The following is a 20,983-nucleotide window of genomic DNA, read 5'->3' on the forward strand; positions in this document are numbered from 1 at the left end:
CGTGCCCAGGACCAGCGATTCTCTCTTTCCCAGGTCCTCCAGCATGCTTCTCTTGCCCTGTCCCACACTCAGGCCCCACCATCGCCCCCGCCTGAGGGCCACCTGCTGCTCTCTGTGACCCTGAGGACCTGGCAGGCTTCCCTGAAGCGGGTTAACACAGGCCTTCAGGGAGGCCAAGGGAGTGGGTGCCCACGTGGGGGAGCTCAGGCTGGATCAAGACCACCACTTCATTGGGACCACCCCCCATGATCTTCCACTATACACCGACCAGGCCGTGTCCAAAGCCCCCAATGGCCATCACTGAAGGCACCGGTCATCTCTTGGGGACATCGTCTCGCCTGCCACTGGTAGCCCTCATCCCAGCCCCTGGGACTCCCGCACGCCTGTGCTCCTCCCTTCTCCCCATCTAGGAGTCCTCCCACAGCCTTCCGAGGCGCAGCATGCAGGAATCAGTGTGGGCCCTGCAGGGGCCAGGCTGCGTCCCATATGGCCACCAGCCTGACCTGACCTTCAGGTGCACAGGTGAAAACAGGGAGGGGGGGGGGTCAAAGGGGCCCTCATCCCCTGTCCTGCAGCAATCCAGTTCTCCCCACCTTCAAATGTTCCCAGAATCCAGCCACTTCTCTGCACCTGTACAGACTTATGCGACCCTCGGCCACCCTTGTGCCTCCTTCCTAGTGTCTCGGCCTCCTCCCTACCCCGCTCAGAGGCCAGAGGAAACCTACCTGTCCCTCCTCCGCTCACAGCCCTCCATGGCTCCCATCACGCAGAGTGAAAGCCCATCTCCTCACTGTGACTCACAACCTATCCTCACGCCCTTCTCTCTCCATCTTTCTCCTTCCGTTCCAGCCACATTGGCCTCATAGCTGGAGGTGGTTCTCCAACACCCCAAGCAGTCCTGCCTCAGGGTCTTTCACTGGCTGTTCCCTCTGCCTAGAATGCTGTTCCCCCAGGTATTGGCAGGGCTCCTCCTTCACCAACTTCAGGCTTTACCTACAAATGTCACCTGCTTGTTGCACCTCCCTGATCCCCCATCAGTCTTCTCCTTGGCACTTGTCACCATCTGTCCTGCTGTACCTCCTACTCATTATTATTATTATTATTTTAAACTTTTGGCCTTATTTATTTAATTAATTTATTTATTTATGGCTGTGTTGGGTCTTCGTTTCTGTGCGAGGGCTTTCTCTAGTTGCGGCAAGTGGGGGCCCCTCTTCATTGCGGTGCGCGGGCCTCTCACTATCGCAGCCTCTCTTGTTGCGGAGCACAGGCTCCAGACGCTCAGGCTCAGCAATTGTGGCTCATGGGCCTAGTTACTCCGCGGCATGTGGGATCTTCCCAGACCAGGGCTCAAACCCGTGTCCCCTGCATTGGCAGGCAGATTCTCAACCACTGCGCCACCAGGGAAGCCCTACTCATTATTTTTGAATGTGCACTCCATGTGGGCAGGGGTTCATCTGTCCCGTTAAGATAAGTAATGCCACAGCCAGCGTGGCAAGCAGATGGGGGCTAAGGGGTCCCGGGCTGCTGGACATGCCCTCATAGGTCCAGTCGGGCCTGTGGGGCAGCCCTGTACCGTCCCAAACACCCACCTCTGCCCTCCCACCCAGGCACTATCTGGTCACTATGGCACCCATCAGTAATGGGAGAGGTGCCCCCACCCACCAGCCCCAGCCCAGCCTCGAGTTTCATTTTGGCAGGGCCCAGATAGGAGGCTGCCAATGTGTGGGTGCAGAGCGGAAACAGAAAGTGGCTCCCGGTGCTGGCAGCTGGGAAACAGAGCTCCCAGGCACCAGGGGCTCAGTGAGGGGCTGCCGAGGTCCCAAGGATGGCACCCATACCCTGCCCCATCTGAAAGGGCAGCCCTCCTCTTCCCCAGGGAGCTCAGCTCAGCCCTCACTCCCCCTACACACCACCGCCCCTGACTGATGCCCCTGCCCTGGGGCATCCGCACCAGGCAGGGAGGGGCTGGGGGCAGGTCCTGATGCTGGGGGTCCCTTGCTCTATGTCTTGTCTTGGCAATCAAGGACAGGGCTTCCCAAGGCCACCTCTGAGGCAAATGAGGCCAGGCTCTCGGAGCCCAAGTATCTTTCTTTCCCTACCCAGACACTGGCCCAGAGACAGAGCCCTGTCCAGCTCACTGAGTCCAGTGTGGCCTCAAGGTCTTTGCACAGGCTGTTCCTACTGCCCAGGATGCTCGTCGCCCCAGAACCTGTCCTGGCAGATCCTTCTTCTTGTTTTGGTGGACACAGCTCAATGGTGACCTCATCCAAGAGGCCCCAGCCACTCCCCTCCCTCCGTTGTTTAGCTTTTTTTTTTTTAATAAATAAATTGATTGATTGGCTGCATGGGTCTTCGTTGCTGCACGCGGGCTTTCTCTAGTTGTGGTGAGCGGGGGCTACTCTTCTTTGCGGTGCACTGGCCTCTCATTGCGGTGTCTTCTGTTGTTGCAGAGCACGGGCTCTAGGCACGCAGGGTTCAAGGAGTTGCAGCACATGGGCTCAATAGTTGTGGCTCGCGGGCTCTAGAGCTCAGGCTCAGTCGTGGCGCATGGGCTTAGTTGCTCCGCTGCGTATGGGATCTTCCCAGACCAGGGCTCGAACCCATGTCCCCTGCATTGGCAGGTGGATTCTTAATCACTGCGCCACCAGGGAAGCCCTTAGCTTCTTATTGAGAGGCGCTCACTATGCATTTCTCTCTCTGGGCAGGGAGCTCGGTGCTTTGGCCACAGCAGCGTTCCAGCACCCACAGCCCCGACCACAGTGGGTCTGTCTTGGCTCATGACTCACTACAGGGCAGCAAGGAGCAGGGGTCTGGGGGGCTGATGTTTACTCCTGTGAGGACCCGGTACACACCCTCCCCACTTGGCTGAGCCTGAGTGCTTCTGGCACCCTCACCACCTGCAGACTACCCAGGGGTCCTGCGTTTAAATCCTGGTGCCCCTTGTGATGGCTGTGACTTCTCTGTGCCGCAGTTTCCCTGGATGCCAACTGGACTTGGGGAACATGGCTGTGCCACCTGCAGCTCAGTAACATGAGGTGGCTGTTTGAGGGCAGGGGAGTCTGTACAGCTGCTGCTCATGGACCCTGGTCACCAGGGCCCCCTCCCAGCAACAGCCCTGGGTGATGGTGCCCAGGCCCCTCCCGTCTGAGCCTTGGTTCCCACGTGCTCCCCTCAAAATGGCTAGAGCAAACATGGATCCAGTGGGGATACCTGGAGTAGAGACATTTATTGACAAAAGGGGGCTGGGCTGGGCTTCCAGCCTCTGCTTCTGGCCAAACAGCAAGTGCCCGGTCGAGAGGGCAGCACAGCCCTGGCCTTGTATCCCCACAGCTCCGGAAACGCGTCTGGGGCCGGTCTCAGGCGCTGGGGGCGTAGTGCAGCACCAGCCGGTCAAAGTCGTTTTCCTTCAACGTGAATTGGGGGCGGGGAAGGGGGATGGGGGTGGGCAGAGAGAGAAAGGGGAGAACTTGTGAGCCAGGCCCCGAGCTCCGCGCTTTGCCTGGCAGAGCCTGGGGGGTCTAGGCCTCAGAGACGGGCCGCCTGCATGGGCTCACCTTGGCCTGGTACTCCTTGATGAAGGGGTGGGACCTGTGGGCGTCCTTCAGCTGGGATAGGTAGCGGTTTGTCACCTGTGGGGGAGGCAAGGTTAGCTAAATATGGGGACCCCATGGTGGCTCTGACCTGTAGGGTAGGGAGTGGGGTGAAACAAGGGCCACCTGGCCAGACCCAGGCAAGAGCCCTGGTTTCCCCACATTTTCTCCATCACACCCTGCTGCCCCAGAACCATGCTGAATTAGAGAGGACCCTGGCGGGTGGGGAGCACCACCTGGCACAGAGCCTGCACTTGGCACATGGGTGAAGTATGCACCAGGTTCAGGGATGTGGGCTGGGCAGGGACCCAGGCCCTGGGAGAGGCAGGGGGCCAGGAGTGGAAGGCAGGTCAGGGGGGGACGGGGTTGGGAAAGGAGATGGATTTGTTCTGGGCACGTCGTATGGAGACACCTCAGAGGCTTGGGGATTGGAGCCCTCGCTCCCAGCCTTGCCCTACCCGCCAGGCTCAGCCCTGACCATGTGGGGCTAGGGGCATCTGTCTGGCTCTGTTTCTCCAAAACTGATAGTCTGGGGATGTCTCTGCGGTGAGTGGGAGAGTCGTCCTATCTGTCCTGCACCACCCCAGCCCTGAGGCTGTCTGGGGGGCTCTTCTTCGAGGAACTGGTGACAGACCGTCATGAAGCCCTCAGGTGGGTCCCTGGCCAGCTGGGCAAGGCACCTAAATGGGGCGGTGCCCCAGTGTCCTCCTCCCCGCCCTCAGACAAGGTAGGCTCAGCAGGATTGCTCCCCTGAGCCCTGTTTCTCTGTCCTGGTGTCCGCCCCCAATCCTGAGGTGGCACAGGCCGAGTCCCAGCCTGGGAGCCCTGAGCCTCAGCCTACTTGTCCGTAGGACCCACATAGCAGCTGACCTGCAGCCCTGACCAGGGTGGGGACCCTGGGGGAGTACCTGCAATGCCAGCTTCCCAGGGCCGATCTCAGATGCACCCACTCGTGGGGAACAGGTTTTTGCCCCAAGGCCAGGCCAACCTTGAAGTTCAGACCCTGAAGCCCCAAGCTCCCTCTAGAGCCGGGGCCACACCAGAGACCCCTGCCCACCCCAGGCTGGCACCGTGAGGGCTGGAAAACCCTCCTGCACCTGGCTGAGGGTGGGGAGGGTCCTACCTCAGGAGGCTTGCCCAGGTGCTGGGACAGGACGATGAGGTTGATCAGCGTCTCAGGGTGGCCGCTGTCCTGGCAACACAAGGGGACACCAGACAGGCAGGGTCAGCTCCTCCAGGCCCCCATCTCAAGCAGGGCTGGGATTGCAAGACCCAGCATGCCCCCACCACTGGCCGCTCCGCAAGGCAGTGATCTCAGGGCCCTCCCTTCTGCCTCCCCACACCGGCTGCTTTCCCAGTGAGCGCGTTGCTTCATGTGCAGACCAGGCGGACACAGAGCCCCCTTGCCTGTCGCAATTTGGGAGGGGCGTTTTTATCACAAATCTCAAAGTAATGGAGTCCAGACCAAGGCGGCCTCAACCTATCACAGCCCAGCTAGCTGCTCCTCCTGCTGCAACGATGAGGCCTGAGACCGTGGGACAGACCCCTCCCGCCCTGCCTGCTCCCCAGGGGCATTGGCAGAAAGCTGCGGGAAATTACCAGAAACTCCAAGGGGGTGGGTGACCTCACCCCACCCGCCCATATTGGGCTCTGAGGCACAGGGAGCTCTGGGAATCCGCTCGGCTGCTGCCTTGGCCAGGAATCCCAGCCAGAGCCCGTGGTTGGGGCGAGGCAGGGACATGCCGCTCAGGATGCAGGGCGCCACAGGCTCGAGGGGCTGCAGGAACCCGGGCCTCCTACACAGATCTGGCTCCACCCCGTGCTGCCCTTCTCTGCAGAGACCCGCATTCTCCCCACAAGCACGGGGCGCTCTGGTAGGCGAGGCAGCTCCACACGGGCAGCCTGACGACGTCAGCCAGCAGGAGCACCCAACTGCCCCCCCTCAGCCTGTCCCCACTCGGCCAACAACCTTCTGACGACAGCTTGGCCCCTCGCAGAGACGAGCACGGAGAAAGCTTCCCATTGGTGTCAGTTTCTCATTATATCAAACAACGTTTCAGATGGCAGCCGTGAGAAGACAACTGCGGCAGCCCTGAGGGCAGCGCTCCAGGCCCTCTGCTCAACAAGGATGGGCAGAGGCGACACCTCCCGTGTCGCTCTCGGCAGCCTGCTCTCCCCTTGGCAGCAAAAGGGAGCTGTCTCTCCCAAGCACACACCCAGGTGAGGGATCACCGCGAAAGGCCCCGGGCCAGGAAGCCAAGGCGTCAGTGAAGAGACAGGGCGTGGGTCTGCTCAGCTCAGGCCGACGGGGGTGCCCAGGCTGACGGGATCCTCGCCTTTCCAAGAGAAGCTAGAATCAGGATTGTCGCTTGCAATCCCGAGTTTTAACTGATATGGCATTAAAATCCCCACATGGCCACAGGCAGGCCACGGGGTCTCGCACACCTGTTTCTGGGGTGGGGCTGCGCCTGCCCATACCTTGTCCAGAGCCTCCTGCAGCACGCCCTCCGCGGCCTCCCACCGGCCCTGGGCCATGTGGCAGGCTGCCTGCCCGTTGAGCAGCAGCAGGGTGGACGAACACTTGTCGGCCATCTCCTGGAAGATGTAGTAGGCGTCCTGCAGCTTCTCACCACCCTGTGGGGACAGTTGACGTCACCGCTTTGTCACCCTGCTGCCCAGCCCTACCCTGCCTGCTCCCTCCTGGAGGGATCCCAGCACTTTGTGGAGACAATCCCAGTGCAGCCGGCCCATGGCAGGCACTCTTTGGACACCGCCCCCTTCCCCTAAGAGACCCCTGTGCAGCTAGTGCTGTGAAGGGGCAGAAGCGGCATGCAGACCCCCTCAAACCCGGCTCCCCAAGCCCTATGTTTATAGACTCGAAAGCCTCGGCTTTGAGAGGGAGAATCAGTGCAGGGGCAGCTGGGTCAAGGTCTGAGCTGGGAGCACTGGGACACATGGCCCATCGGGGCGGCCTCTGCTCCAGCAGCCGTGACCCCGACCACCCGAATTCTGAATAGAAGGTTCTGTCCGCCTGGTAAAGACACAGTGCCACACTTGCAGGGGAACCTGAGACCAAGATGTGTTTGTGAAAGACTGCTAGGCTATGGGAGAGAGCTGTTCGGGTTTGTCCCACTAAACTGAATGGATACTGTGGGGTGAGGCCTCAGCCCTGCAAAAGGATGTGCAGATGCACACAGACGAGGAGCACAATTTAAAAGGCCCGTACGAAAGAGTGACTCAGAGAAAGGAAGCCAAATGTCCAAATCCAGAAATGGGGCTGCTGCCAGGAGAGGGGCACCCAGGCACGTGGGGACGGGGGGCTGGGCCCAAGGGGGGAAAGTGCAAGGGGGATACAGGCACCAACCCTGTGCCGGGAGCCCGGAGAGCAAGCTGAGCAGCAGCCAAGACCAGGGCCAGACCCCAGAGGAGGGTGCGCTGCCAGCTGGCTGGCTCCGTGCACCCGGGCTGGGGGGCGGGGGGGTGGGTGTGTGCAGGCAGAGGTACGCCGAGTCTGGTTCCATAAACCCCCAGTTTGTTCACTCTGGCTCTGGCCAAGCCACTCGGCTGCAAGGAGCCAGAAGGGGTCAAGCCCGAGAGAGGGGGAAAACGTGCTGGGGCTCCTCCAGGGGACTAGCCCCCAAGAAAGCAGGAGGTCCAGTGCGTCTGTGGAACCCCACCTGCACCCTCCCCACAGGAGCAGCCAGCGCTGCGCACGGGGGGTCGCCGCCACCTCCTGGCTCTCATGCCCGCACACAAGCCGGGTGCTCACCACAGCCAGGCTGACCCAGGCGGTGGCCAGCTGGGTGAGGGTGGCGTCCTCGTCCTGGTCCTGCATTTTCTTCAGCTCCTTCCTGGGGGCAGAGGAGAGAGGCGGGAAGGTGCCCGGTGGCTGAGTGGCCAGTCACTGTGCCCCACCCCACCCCGAGTTCCTTGCTCACGAGGCCCCAGGACCTCAGGCCCCGGCCCGGCCACCCCCCATCCACGGCTGCACATGCCTCTGCGTGCTTGCAAAGCCCACCCCAACCCTGCAAGATGGGCCCCGCTGCCTGCCTCACAGAAGGAAACTGAGGCACAGACAGTGACGTCCCTTGTCCCAGGCAACACCCTGCAGAGAAGGGCAGGTAAACAATGGTGCAGTCACCCCAATAGACTAGAATGAAATAAATGGAGAAACACTCGTGTCACTGATAATCAGAGCCAGGGGGAGGGCTCTGGGTGGTCCCCATGCCGCATGCGCCCTTGAAGACAGAGGTCTGGATGCTGGAGAACACAGGGTCCCAACATGGCCTGGCTGTTGCTAAGATACCCCCTGATGCACAGGCCACAGCCCGGCAGACCTGGGGGGGGAGGGGCTTACCGGGCGAGGTCCAGGCGGTCTAGCTTCAGCAGGATCTGCACCGTCATGGCCATGCTGTGGGAAGGGCGGGCAGTCAGTGAACTCCCACCCCACTTTATCTTCCACCAGGAACTCACTCTGTGTAAGCACCACCTTCCAGAAACCTCCCCTTGAGTGCTCAGGCCACCAGCCCCGCCTTACAGAGGGGAACGCTGAGGCTGAACGTCAGCCCAGCAGGGCCGAACTCAGACCTGGGTGCTGCTCGCGGGGCTGAGCACCCCATCGCTTCCCAGGCCCTGCACTCCCGCCTGTCTCTGCTGAGTGTGCTTGGGCCGGGAGCTCCCATGGGGTCCCCAGGCCTGTGGCCCGCTCCCTGCCCGCCCCGTGGCTGGCCATCCCATCTGTACCCCCCTCTCCTTTCCAGAGTCCCAGATGAAGTGCTGCAGGGGAGCACCTGCTCCCTGCCTTCAGGGCCCACACCCACTGCACCCCTGCCTCGGGCCCAGACAGCTGTGACCACCGATCACTGATGTGGCCACTTGTTCCCGAGTTTTCCCACCAGAACGTGACCTAGCACCCAGACCAGCCCAAGGAGAAGCATGAGAAACATTCGTGGGGTGCACTGCCTCACCAGCCGTGTAATATGCCTATTGCAAAGCCCCCTCTGGATCACAATGGGACATAAATGGATATGAAGGAATACGTGGTGACCAACTAACCAAGGGAAGGCAGAAACCAGAGCGCTCATGGGGGAGAATGGCTGCACCCTGCAGGGCTGGAGCCCTGGCCGAAGGGAGCTGGACACAGCACAGCCCAGAGCCACCTCCTGGGGTGGGGGTGGAGCCGACAGCAGGCTGCACGGGGCTCCAGTGCCCAGGCCTGGAGTGCCCTGAAGGCCAGCCTCAGGGGAGGGTCCGTGGGGCCCAGGGAGGACATGGAAAGTCCAGGGCCCAGGGCAGAAAAACACAAGGCTTCATGGGAGAAGGGAGGGTACAGAAATTCTCAGGCAGAGACAAAGGTGCTTTCTGCTCTGCTGCTGGGAACAGAGGGTTTTCAGCCCCGGGTGCTGTGTCCTCAGAGCAACGGCCCAGCCATGCGGAAAACTGTGTCTCCTGGACGGAGAACAAGAGCTGCAGCCTAAATGGGAGGCCCATGCCCCACCCCAGTCCCTCTCTTTCAGAGAAGCCCCCCTTGCTGTTCCTATGACGATGGCTGACGAGGCCCTGAGCTGCCCGGACACCAGAGGAGCCACTCACGCTGGCCGTTCCCCCAGTGCAGGACAGCCACTCACCACTCCAGGCTGTCCCCTTGGTGCAGGGTGCGCAGGGCTGCGTCCGGATTCTGGTTGTGGAAGTAGATGGAGGCAGCCATGAGCAGGAAGGTGGTATTGGTCACGTCCACACTCCGGCTCATCTCCCGGTCCAGCTCGGCCACAATCCCATCCCTGTGAGACGCAGCTGCTCAGAGCCCGAGGCAGGGGCGGGAGGCGGCCTCTCCCCCGTGGGAACAGACAGGCCCAGAGAGGGCGAGTCAGGCCCCCCAGGGCACAAAGCAGTGGCGGGCAGAATAGGCCCAGCTGTCTCTGCCGAGCCCCACTAGGTGCCAGTCTCGCCACCTCCCCACCAGCTACTCCTCACCCCTCACATTAACAGGGAAACCAAGGCCAGGAGAAGCAGGGTTGGGTGCTCCAGGCCGTGTGGGGAGTGTGGGGCAGGAAGGGCCACGCCTGGCTCTGCCCACGAAGCAGCACAAATGACCATCCAGGTCTCGAGCTCCCCTGGCCCTCAGTGCTCGGGGGCTGAGGTGTCCACGCCGCCCCGCATGCACAGGGACAGGCTAGCTCAACGGGGACCCCTCCATAGGGACACGAGGCCACACAGGTGAACCTCACACTGGCGACGTCACCAACTTCCCAAGGAGGCCAGTGGTCTCAGCAGAGGGTCCTGATCTACCTCGGTCAGCGTCGGGCCTGGGTCCCGAGGGCGGCTGTGCAGGACGACACCCCACTGACGGGGTGGCTGCCCCCGGTTCCCGAGCTTGGTGTGCAGGCTGCTCCCGGCAGGTGGATGTCGTGCGGGACTGGGGGCTGGGAGCCGGCAGCAGGCTGGAGGTCAGGCTTGCCCGAGGACCAGCCGGACGCCCTCACCCGCCACAGGACACCAGAGCCTTGGTCTGCTTAACCGAAACGAGGAGCTGCAACTCCTTGTTTCAAAGGGCTGCTGAGCGGTTAATGACAGAAGGGAGGCAAGGGCCCGGCCCTGTGTCACCGCTGGACAAATGCTGTGGCTTGGGACACACAGTCTCAACAAGCGCATACGTTTCATGCGGGTTGCTGGGGGCTGGTGGCCAAGTGCCTGTGTACCTGAGGGCCCCTGGAGGGCAGGGATGTGCCTATTACTCTCTCTGCGCCCACCAAAGAGGTGCCTGACGGACAACTGATTTCAAATCTGAGTCTCTTCCCCGCTCTGCACAGAAGGACTGTGTACAGGTGTCACACAGGGTTGGCGTGAGGAGCCCCAAGGCCACCTCACAAAGCTTCCTGCCTGGTTCCTGGCACACAGGCTGTGAACACGGCGCCTGCTCTTGTCCTTGTAACGTTAGTGTTGTACGTTGTTACTGGAACACGTTGTGGTTATCCTTACGGGCTCCAGCACTTTCTCCACCACCTGCTCGCTGGGCAGTTTGCATGGGGCGGTGGTTTGTACTGCCAGGATGGATGCACCGAGAGCCGCTCTGCTTTCCCGAGCACCTGCTCCACGCCGTGGGCTTCCTGCGGGTTCTTTTCTGTAGTGCTCACAGCAGCCCTGGAGCTCCTTCCCCTTCCGAAAGGAGAATGGGGTTTGTCACCCCAGCTAGAGAAGTGCACAGAGAGGGTGAAGTGATGGCCTCAGGAGGCTGCCTGTTTTAGTGTCCCGGGGTTGCTGTCAGAAAAGCCCACGAACCAGGGAGAGGATCAAAACAACAGGGGTTTATTCTCTCCCAGTTCTGGAGGCCAGTAGTCTGAAATCAAAGTGCTGGCAGGATTGGTTTCTTCCTCCAAGGGAAGACCTGTCCTGGTCCTTTCTCCTGGAGCTGCGGCAGTCCTTGGCTTGTGTCTCTTTCACCCCAATCTCTGCCTCCATCTTCATGTGGCCTCCGCGTCTGTGTCTCCTCTTCCATCTCTTATGAAGATACCAGTCACCGGATTTAGGGCCCACCTTATATCCAAGATGATCTCAAGATCCTTAACCACTTACATCTGCAAAGACCCCCATTTCCAATGAGGCCAGGTTCACAGGTTCTGGGGGTCAGGACACGGACATGTCTTTTGGGAGTCCCCACTCAGCTGCCACTGCTTTAGCCTCTTTGAGTAAATCCTTCAAGTGTCTGTGGACGAAGGAGCCTGATCACAGAAGGTGGAGCACAGGGCGCTGCCCTCCATGAGGAAGGAGCAGAGGCGGGGGTCACAGCAGATAGTCGTAACCACACTTGGGACTCACAGATGGCTGCAGCAGCCTCCGAGGAAAGCGTAGTGTCAACAAGGTCACGACCACATCCTGGTCTAAGAAGTTCCACAGGGCAGAGACCGGGGGAGGGCCCCTCTGTGAGGCGTCACAGTGCTGTGAGGGGCGGCCTGGGTGGTGGAAGGGCCCTGGGGCTGGGACAGGTAGGCGGGAATCGGCTCACAGAACAGAGTGGCTCCCTGTCGTGGGCTGTGCTGCCCCAGCCTTCCATCCCAGCCGCCCTCTGGGGAGCGTTTTACCTCCAAAATCCCAGGGGGCCTCACGACCAGCCCATTCCGAGGGCCGGGGGAAACCGAGGTGCAGAGGGGCCACGGGGCCTGCTGTGTCAGGCTGGTGCTCCACGCACAGGTGAGGCAGGGCCACACGGCCCCCACCTGCAGAGGCCGAATTCACGTGCACCTGGGCGAGCATCCCAGCCAGCAAGGAACAGCCCACGTGCCTGCCTGTGCAGGAACCACCTGAGGCCGGCAGGGCTGGACCATGAGCTGTCTCAGACCCCGACGGAGCAGCAGGTAACAGGCGGGCCTGGTCCTGGGATGCTCAGCACTTCCAGGTCCCCACAGCCCGGACCACCCCGCCTCTCCTGGCCATCGCCTGAGGGAGTCTGATGACTGCTGGTCTGTGGCACAGGTGGACACACCCAGCTCAGGGCGAAGACTTGCTGTCCCCTCCCACCCTCCATCTGGGCAGAGATGAACCACGAGTGGTGTGGCTGCCATTCCCTCCCCCGCACAGTGGGTGAGCAGCAATGGCTGGAAGACTGGCTGCAGGGTCCCCACCCTTATGTACCAGGGGAGGCCCTCCTGGCAAGAATGAGGCCCTCACAGTCCCTAGGTATCTGTACACAAGGCCTCATCTCTGATCCCCAGCCCCCCGCCCCCTTTGAAGCAGGGTCCATCACTGCCTCCCACTGTGCAAGTGAGGGAAACTGAAGCTCAGAGAGGTGAGAGGGCAGAGGAGGGATGCCAACTAGACATCCTCTGCCCACCCGGGCCCATCCACTGTGCCCCAGGCCCACTCCCCACCCAACCTCACCGCCGGCTGTCGCTAGCCAGGTACTCAGCAAACATGCGCACGGCCTGGAGCTCTGGGGCCGAGGAGGGCTTGATCTCATCCAGGACCACGCCGTACTTCCTCTGTGGGCAAGACAAGCAGGCTGTCAGCCCTGCCCCAACTCCCCGTGGGGTTTATATGTTCTCAGACCCCAGGAACATACAAGGGCTTCTTGGCTCCAGCACTGCCCTGGTGGAGCCCCAATACCAGGGGCTGGTGCCCACCGCTCCCAGGGACCCCCTCAGCCCACGGGTGCCATCCCCACTGGAGTGTGCTGTGGAAGCCAGCACAGCATCACCCGTTAGCTGTGGTGCCACGCTGCCCACTGCTCTAGCTGGAGACCCTGGCAAGTCACCGTCCAGCCCCCGGTGGTGAAGTGACGGGGTGAGGGCCCCGCCAGCTCTGGGGGTGGGGTGCGGTGGTGTCACCAGGGGCAGGGGGTCTGGGCATTGGCTCCTATTGAGCAGAACATGCACCCCACCGACAGACACCCAGCAGGGAGGTCACTGCAGGGAGGGGAACTGGAATCAGGGACCCATTTTTCACTGTCTTTCTTTCTAGGTAGTTTCAGTATTTTCGGTGCCATCGACATGTATTCATCTTTTAAAGATATATATACACACACGAATATATGAACACATCCAAGGAGATTCTGGGGCGCGCCGGGGCACCCTACTCTGCTGGGGACCACACACACTGTCTGGGCCCCAGCTTCACCCTGGAGGTTGGTGGGGGGAGGGTGGTGAGGGGGGCTTGGTCCACAAGGGGGAAGTTCCATCAGGCTCCAGAACGCTCCATAGAGGGAAAGATGAAAACAGACCTGGGAAGCCACCCGAGGCCTGATGTGAGGTGGGGGCATCTGTGGAGCCATGTACCCACAACAGAGCAGTCTACGGCTGTGGCTGTGGGACGAGGTTGGTGGGAGGCTGGTGGGCATGGGGTGGGAACAGGGCGGGGCACAATTCAATCCTGTCTGCAGAGTCCAGATTGTTTTTAGAACAGAAGAATGCAGTCTTACTGTATTATCAGGGTAATGTTGCTTTTTAAAAACCCTAGTGTCTGTGGAAGCAACCTAAATGTCCATCAACAAAGGAATGGATAAAGAAGACGTGGTACATATATACAACGGAATATTACTCAGCCATAAAAAAGAACAAAATAATGCCATCTGCAGCAACATGAATAGACCTAGAGATTCTCAAACTGAGTGAAGTAAGTCAGAAAGAAAAAGACAAATATCGTAAGACAGCACTTATATGTGGAATCTAAAAAAAGACTACAAATGAACTTACCTACAAAACTGAAGTAGAATTACAAATGTAGAAAATAAACTTATGGTTACCAGGGTGGGGTAAGGGGTCCGGGGGGAGGGATAAATTGGAAGATTGGGATTGACGCATACACGTTACTATATACAAAATAGATAACTAATAAGGACCTACTGTACAGCACAGGGAACTCTACTCATTACTCTTTAATGGCCTATATGGGAAAAGAATCCAAAAAAAAAGTGGATATATGTATTTGTATAACATATTCATTTTGCTGTATACCTGAAACTAACACAACATTGTAAATCAATTATACCCCAAATAAAAAAAACAAAAAAAAACTAGTGTCTAAACTGTGGGCTTCGGTTAATAACAGTATCAATATCACTGCATCAATTGTAACAAAAGCACCCTGCCAACCCAAAATGTTAATAAGAGAAAATGCCTGTGTGGGGGGTGGGCATGTGGAACTCTCTTTGCCATCTGCTCAGTTATTCTGTAAACCCAGAACTGTACTGAACAAGTGAAATCTATCGATTAAGTATAAAAAGAAAAGCAAGAAACCCCAACATTGGCCCTCTGGCCTGGTGCTCCAGGGCCTCAGTGATGTGGCCACCTTGTGGGGGCCACACCAGCTGCTCGTGGTCCCCGCCCCTACCGACACTCTGTTCCTTACTCTCCTTCCCCAGGGTGTTGGCAGTCATGGTCAAGGGCCCACACTCACCTGTGCCAGGTACGCTCTGTACAGGAAGACATCCCTTTCCACATCTCTCTCCAGGCTTGACGGCTGTGGAAAAGCGGGTCAGAACTCTTGGAGGCTCCGTGCCCAACAGGCCCTCCGAGGCCAGAAGTGGGCAGCTTTCCCAGTGGAGTCTGGGTCCTAGTCCCGGCCCCGGCTCTCAGCTGCCTATGACCTTAGGCAGCAGGAGAGCAGCCTCCGCTGAGGGCACGCAGTGTGCCGGGCACCTCATTCTGTGCCACCCTGACATCTGCCTGGGAAAGGAGGCTCGACTGTCACCCCCACCCATCCAGGTGAGGGATGGGGGCACCAAAAGTGCTGAAACTGCTCCAGCCACACAGCAGGGGCCAGGGCAGAGCCCACGCTTCTGACCACTGGACACGTGGCTGCTTGTGTCAATGCGGAAGGACCCCAGGGTGCAGTGGATCAAAACAGAAGCTGCTCAACAGTATGGGTGGTCCGAGGACAGCAAGGGGTGGGGGTGGGGGTGGGGGTGGGTATGGGAGTTCGGGCGGAGCCGCCCAAGTTTGTACAAGCCGAGCAAACAGGCCTGGGAGGATTCCTATCCGGACATGAATGGTGGATACTGGAGAAGGGATGGGACCCAGCGGGAGATGTGCGAAAGGGACTTACTTTCTGTAATGAATACTTCCATGCCTCTTGTTCCTGTCTTGCTTTTGTTTCAAAACATTCTTTAAACGTGACAACAGGAGAGATGAAGGTCTGCCTCACTCGGAGGACCTTTCTGGGAGAGCTCAGCTTGGCTGTCCCAGCATAGCGATGTCTGGGTCTAGCCAGGCTGGGTGAGACCTTGGGCACCGCCCTGTACTCGGGGACGAGGCCCACGGGCCACACTCCCTCAGCCCAGCCACCACACAGAACCCAGAAGCAGGCGCGAGGTGACCTCATACAGGGTTCACTGTGGGACTGCGAGGGAGGCCCCCACGAGGCTACGGGCAGGCGAGGGACCCTTCCTCGGGAGAACAGCTTTGGACCACGCCCCAGGGTGCTGGCTGACTTCCTGTAGGCCCTGTGGCACCTGGGGTGGCACAGAGCAACTCAGCCCAGAGGGCATGCAGGTGCTGGGACAGGCCACCTGGGGGCTGGGAGAGGAAAGTGACATGGGGGAAGGGGGCCCGGCCACCTTGGAGTCACTACTCCAACAACCTCTCAACCACAGGGCCTGGGGAAAAGCACAGAGAGAATGAACAGCCTGTCCAGCTGCCAGAGCACAGGGACAAATGTTCTGGAGCCCCGCCAGTGGGAGCACGCCAGGACTGCTCTCCCCCGAGGCTGAGAACCAGACTCCTAGTCCCCAGGCCTTCTTCCCAGCCTGAGGGGGTGAGGGCGCTGAACGTGTCCTCCTCCCAGGCCAAGGGAGACTGCGAACAAGAAGCCTGGCTCCTGGCCCCAGCCAGACTCAGGCCAACTTTGCCTCGGGGTCCCAGCAGCTTGCTCTGGCCTTGGTGGCCAGGCTGGGGATCTGGCCATAATTTGGAACACGGTGTCCTCCAGATAAGTGACTCTGAAATGACCCTCAGAGGTGGACATTGGTGAGGACAACCCACCTGGGGTTCCCACACCACCCTCAGTAAAAAAAGAGACAAACGTTGGCTGTTGGTATCTTTGAAGCAGGGACACAGTGGGATGCCTTGTGGGGGACCAGGGTCCCAGAGGCAACTCTGAGCCTCAGCTGCCCCCTTTGTAAAACAGGCACCACCACTGACCCTGCAGGACTGGAGCCTCAGCTGCCCCCTTTGTAAAACAGGCACCACCACTGACCCTGCAGGACTGCCAAGGGGGGTCACCGAGACCCCACACACAGACGCTCAGGACCCTCTCAATCAGCCAAAGAGAGAAGAGCTTCTGGGAGGTGTAAGAACAAGGACAGGTGTACAGACCCGGGAACGCCGGGGACTGTGATGCATGCCACCAGGTGAGCGGTCTGGTCCCCAGTCCTGACGGCTCATCAGAATCACCTGGGAGCTCAGAAACCAGAAAAGCCAGGAGGCTTACGTCCACCAACGATGTCCAACCCCGGGGTGGCCTCAAACTGCCTTCAAACAGCTCAGAGGTGCAGCCAGACCTGAGAGCAAGGGGCACTGACCAGGGAAGTCGGTGATGGGGTTTGGGAAGGAGGATCACGTCCCCTCCCCTTACTGGCCATCAGTGTCCCCTGACCACACTAGACGGTGAGCTCCTGGAGGCTTTCTTGGCTGCTTCATCCCTAACACCTGTGCGGTGCCTGCCATCTTGTGGGCACTTGCGAAATGTCTGACAAGTGGGGAAACAAACATCATCACGGTGCCAGCACTGAGACACACCAGGTGTTCTACCTGGGGCCACCTCTGGTGGTGCCTGAGGTTGCTGGGGCTGCTATAACTAACCACCAGCTGGGCTGGGGGATGTGCTTAAAGAAACAGAAACTTATTCTCTCATGGTTCTGGAGGCCAGAAGTCCAAGATCAGGGTGTTGGCAGAGCCGTGCGCCTTCCATAGGCTCTCTGGGAGGATCCTTCTTTGCCTCACCCGGCTTCTGGTGCCTCCAGGTAGTCCTTGGCTTGTGGCTGCCTCACCCCCATCTCTGCCTCCATCTTTTCTGTCTGCCTCAAGCCTCTCTCTTAGAAAGACACCAGTCATTGGATTTAGGGCTTATCCCAGCTGATCTTTTCTAGAGATCCTTCACTGAATTACAGCTGCAAAGACTCTTTTCCAAATAAGTCACATTCACAGGTCCCGGGTGGACATATCTTTTCAGGGACACCATTCAACCCAGTACAGGCTGCCTAAGAAGGTTTAGGTGGCCTGTGGACCAGAATTAAACCACGTCAAATGGTTCAGCAGGGATAGGACTCCCACTCTTCTGGATGCGTCAGGTAGAATCTCTTGGTTTGGTGCCGGTGCATCTTTACCACGTTGCTAAAGAGGGTGTATATCCCCCAGCTTAGAGGTTGGGCCGCAGTGTGCCTCCAGCGAGAGTGACTGCTGCGGGTTTCCCTGGTGGCGCAGTGGTCAAGAATCTGCCTGCCAATGCAGGGGACACGGGTTCGAGCCCTGGTCCGGGAAGACACCACATGCCGTGGAGCAACTAAGCCCGTGCATCACAACTACTGAGCCTGCGCTCTAGACCCCGCGAGTCACAACTACTGAGCCCACAAGCTACAACTACTGAAGCCCGCGTGCCTAGAGCCCATGCTCCTCAACAAGAGAAGCCACCACAATGAGAAGCCCGCGCACCACAACGAAGAGTAGCCCCCTCTCACCGCAAGTAGAGAAAGCCTACGTGCAGCAACGAAGACCCCACGCAGCCAAAGATAAATATAAATAAAAATAAATAAATTTAAAAAAAAGAAAAAAGGAGTGACTGTTGGGACTTCCCTGGTGGTTAAAAATCCGCCTGCCAATGCAGAGGACACGGGGTTCGCTCCCTGGTCCGGGAAGATCCCACATGCCATGGAGCAGCTAAGTCCGTGTGCCACAACTACTGAAGCCTGCGTGCCTAGAGCCCGTGCTCGGCAACAAGAGAAGCCACCGCAATGAGAAGCCTGCGCACCGCAACGAAGACCCAACACAGCCAAAAAATAAATTAATTAATTAATAAAAAAAAAAAAAAGAGTGACTGCTGATCTGGTTTCCTTTGTTTTCCATCATTCTCTACATACAGCAGGTCACGCTGATTCTTTCAGGAGGGAGGTAAAATTTGCATATTATGACACAATAAGACTGAAAGAACACATTGCTGTAATGTAAGCAGAACAGACACACAACAGAAGAGAGACGGCGGATCATGAGTATAACGCTGAACCTCACAGCGACCCTACTGAGATGAATGTCATCGTTCCCATTTGACAGGAGGGGAAAGTGAGGCTCAGAGAGGTGCAGTGACTCAGCCCTGGCTGCAGAGAGAACACAGAAGAGACAGAATCTGAGCCCAGGTCTGCCTCAATCTTCTCGTGGTCTACACTACCCCAGCAAGGAGGCATGTAACAACCATGGCGCTGAACGGATAAGGTCCCCCAGAGATGTCCATACCAGTCCCTGGGACCTGTGAACAGCTTACGTTACATCACAAAAGGGACTTCACAGGTGTGATTAAGATTATGGACCCTAAAAATGGAGACACTATGCTGGGCTATCTAGGAGGATCCAGTCTAATCACGGAAACCCTTAAAAGCAGAGGACTTTTAGACAAAAGAAATGAAGGAGAAGGGGAAATTCAAGAGACTCCAAGTGAGAACCCTGTGGCTGGTTCTGAGATGGAAGGGTGATATGCGAGGTTGAGGACTGGAGAGAAGCATCCAGAAGCCTCCAGGAGCTAAGGGTGGCCCCTGGCCAAGAAGCAGCAACTTGAACAAGTTAGGAAGGTGTTTCTTCCCCAGAACCTCCAAAAAAGGACATAGCTGGGCCAACACCTTGATTTTAGCCTGGTGAGAGCGGTGTTGGACTTCTACCTACAGAAGCTGCGAGATAATAAACGTGTGCTGCTTTAAGCTGTTGTTTGGTAATTTGTCACAGTGGCGATGGAAAACGAATACAGTCATGCAAATGTTATTTCAACGATTCCTAACCTCTTACTGAAGTCTGTTTGAGGTTTTACCCCCCATTACGCAGATGACGTTCAGGGACGTGGGGTTCACTGCCAAAGGCCAGAAGGGAAAGCAAGCCTTCTCTACTTCAGAATCCAAATTCCTCCCAACCTTCTGGCTGCCTCTGGGAAGATGTCTGCCACTCCCTTGTGTTGTGTGGTGCTCTGATGGCCTCCCACACCTTCGGAATAAAATCCAAACCCCTGCTGAGGCCTTTCAGGCCCTGCCCCTCACTCTGCCCACCTCATTCTTCATCTCCCCCACTGTGCTCGCCCCACTCCTGCCACACCACCCTCGTATGCCTTGACTACATGGAGCTCACCGCTGCCTCAGCACCTTTGCAGCAACTTATGGGGTTAGAGCCTTCTCAAGGCTTGGTCACAGGTTAAAATGGCAGTCAGAAAGGCCTGATCTGACCACTCCCACGTGAAGCAGCCCCCGCCCCCATTTCTGATCAGCACTTTTTTATCTCCCTTCTCCCCTAGCCGACTCAAGCTGAAACTTATTCACTTGATTCGTTACTTGTTTACTCTCTTCAGGACACTAGACTGTGAGGGCAGGCAAAGACCCTGTCATGTTCACTGCTCTTAAAAATTCTCCAATGGCTCACTCTCAAAGTGACAGCACCATCCATGTGCCTCCCCAAATGGTGCTGCTAGTGGCCCCTGCTGCCCCCTCTCCTGTCACCCACTCACTGCCTGGCTGCCTGGGCCCTGCCTTGAAGGGCTATATTTTCTAGCTCTCAAACAGCCAGGCTCACTCCCAACACTCTCCGTCGCACCACCTCCTGACATCTTGTTTATTTACTTGTTTACTGTCTGTCTCCCTTGGGAGCTGAGGCTTCCAAGAGAGCTGGGAGTTTTGTCTATTTTGTCACTGCTTTGAGCCCAGCACGAATATCCTGCCTGGCCCATACAGATGTTCAATGAGGAATGGGTGAATGAATGAATGAGCAAGTCTGGGGAGAAATAACCTGGTTAGTGGGGCAGGGTAACGAGCGAGAAGCCATTTCTCTCTTGAGCCTCCCTTTTCTCACCTGTAAAAGGAGGATAAACAACAGTCCCTACTTCACGGGTATTGAGGGCATGGCGGCACAGTGTGGGTGCTCAACAGATGGAAACTATTATTGTTGTTGCTGTCTTTAGTATTACTACTGTAGCGTAATATCATTACCATTGTTATTATTACTATAGCGGTATGAACCCCTCTCTTACTCAAATGCCTCCCAAGGCTCAGTCTGAGTGAGCGCTCAGAGTAAGAAGTATCGCTAAAGTGTTACTGCTTTGAGTTTGGTCACAGAACAAGGATAATTCTTCACCGCGCTCTGAAGAGATGTGGCGGGGGTGGGGGGTGAGGGGGGGATGAAACGGCGCGAGGTGAAAAGGGAGGGTTTTTAAAATCAGAGCGCGACCCGCAGCCACCAGGAAGCGTCTTCCGCCTCCGCCCCCAGGGTCCCCCAGCCCCGCAGCCGCCGCACCTTCACCCGCTGCGCCTCGTTGATGCACTGCTGGTAGCTGCCAATGTAGAAGGCATTCTTCACGTCGAACAGCTCGTCCACCTCCCCGGAGCCTCCAGAGGCTGAGCAAGGAGCCGGAGGCGCCATGTCGCTGCCCTCTCACCCGCTACTCCCACTAAGAGACACGTCGGCCGGAAAGAGAGAGCCACCGCGGGGCACGCCGGGAAATGTAGTTTACTCGTTCCTCCCTAGAGATGAGCCAATGGGAGACTCTTAAACGGGAGTCTAAGGGGCGGAAGACGCAAGTGCGTCTCTCAGGGCATCTGTAATTCGATTCGATCCTGAGAGCCAACAGGATTCGGGGAAGAGTGGTAAGGATGTGGTAGAGGCTAGGAATGGCAATGAGCTTGCAGAGGGTGGGACCAGGCAGGAGGCAGATCCAATAAACTG

General features: G+C 58.2%; 1 protein-coding gene across 1 annotated transcript; it reads right to left on the bottom strand.

Moving 5' to 3' along the window:
* Positions 1 to 3,207: 3,207 nt before the first annotated feature.
* On the bottom strand, positions 3,208 to 20,801 carry COPE (COPI coat complex subunit epsilon). The gene is made up of 10 exons (XM_082455490.1): positions 20,555 to 20,801; positions 14,478 to 14,540; positions 12,465 to 12,565; positions 9,218 to 9,370; positions 7,948 to 8,001; positions 7,360 to 7,441; positions 6,069 to 6,224; positions 4,714 to 4,782; positions 3,555 to 3,629; positions 3,208 to 3,404 (listed from the first exon to the last, which is right to left on the bottom strand). Exons 1-10 carry the CDS (start codon positions 20,678 to 20,680, stop codon positions 3,357 to 3,359), a joined length of 927 nt encoding a protein of 308 aa, XP_082311616.1. The 5' UTR covers positions 20,681 to 20,801; the 3' UTR covers positions 3,208 to 3,356.
* Between the last annotated feature and the right edge of the window lie 182 nt (positions 20,802 to 20,983).

Source organism: Balaenoptera physalus, assembly GCF_965194825.1.
Source record: "Balaenoptera physalus genome assembly, chromosome: 3".
NCBI classification, from domain to species: Eukaryota; Metazoa; Chordata; class Mammalia; order Artiodactyla; family Balaenopteridae; genus Balaenoptera; species Balaenoptera physalus.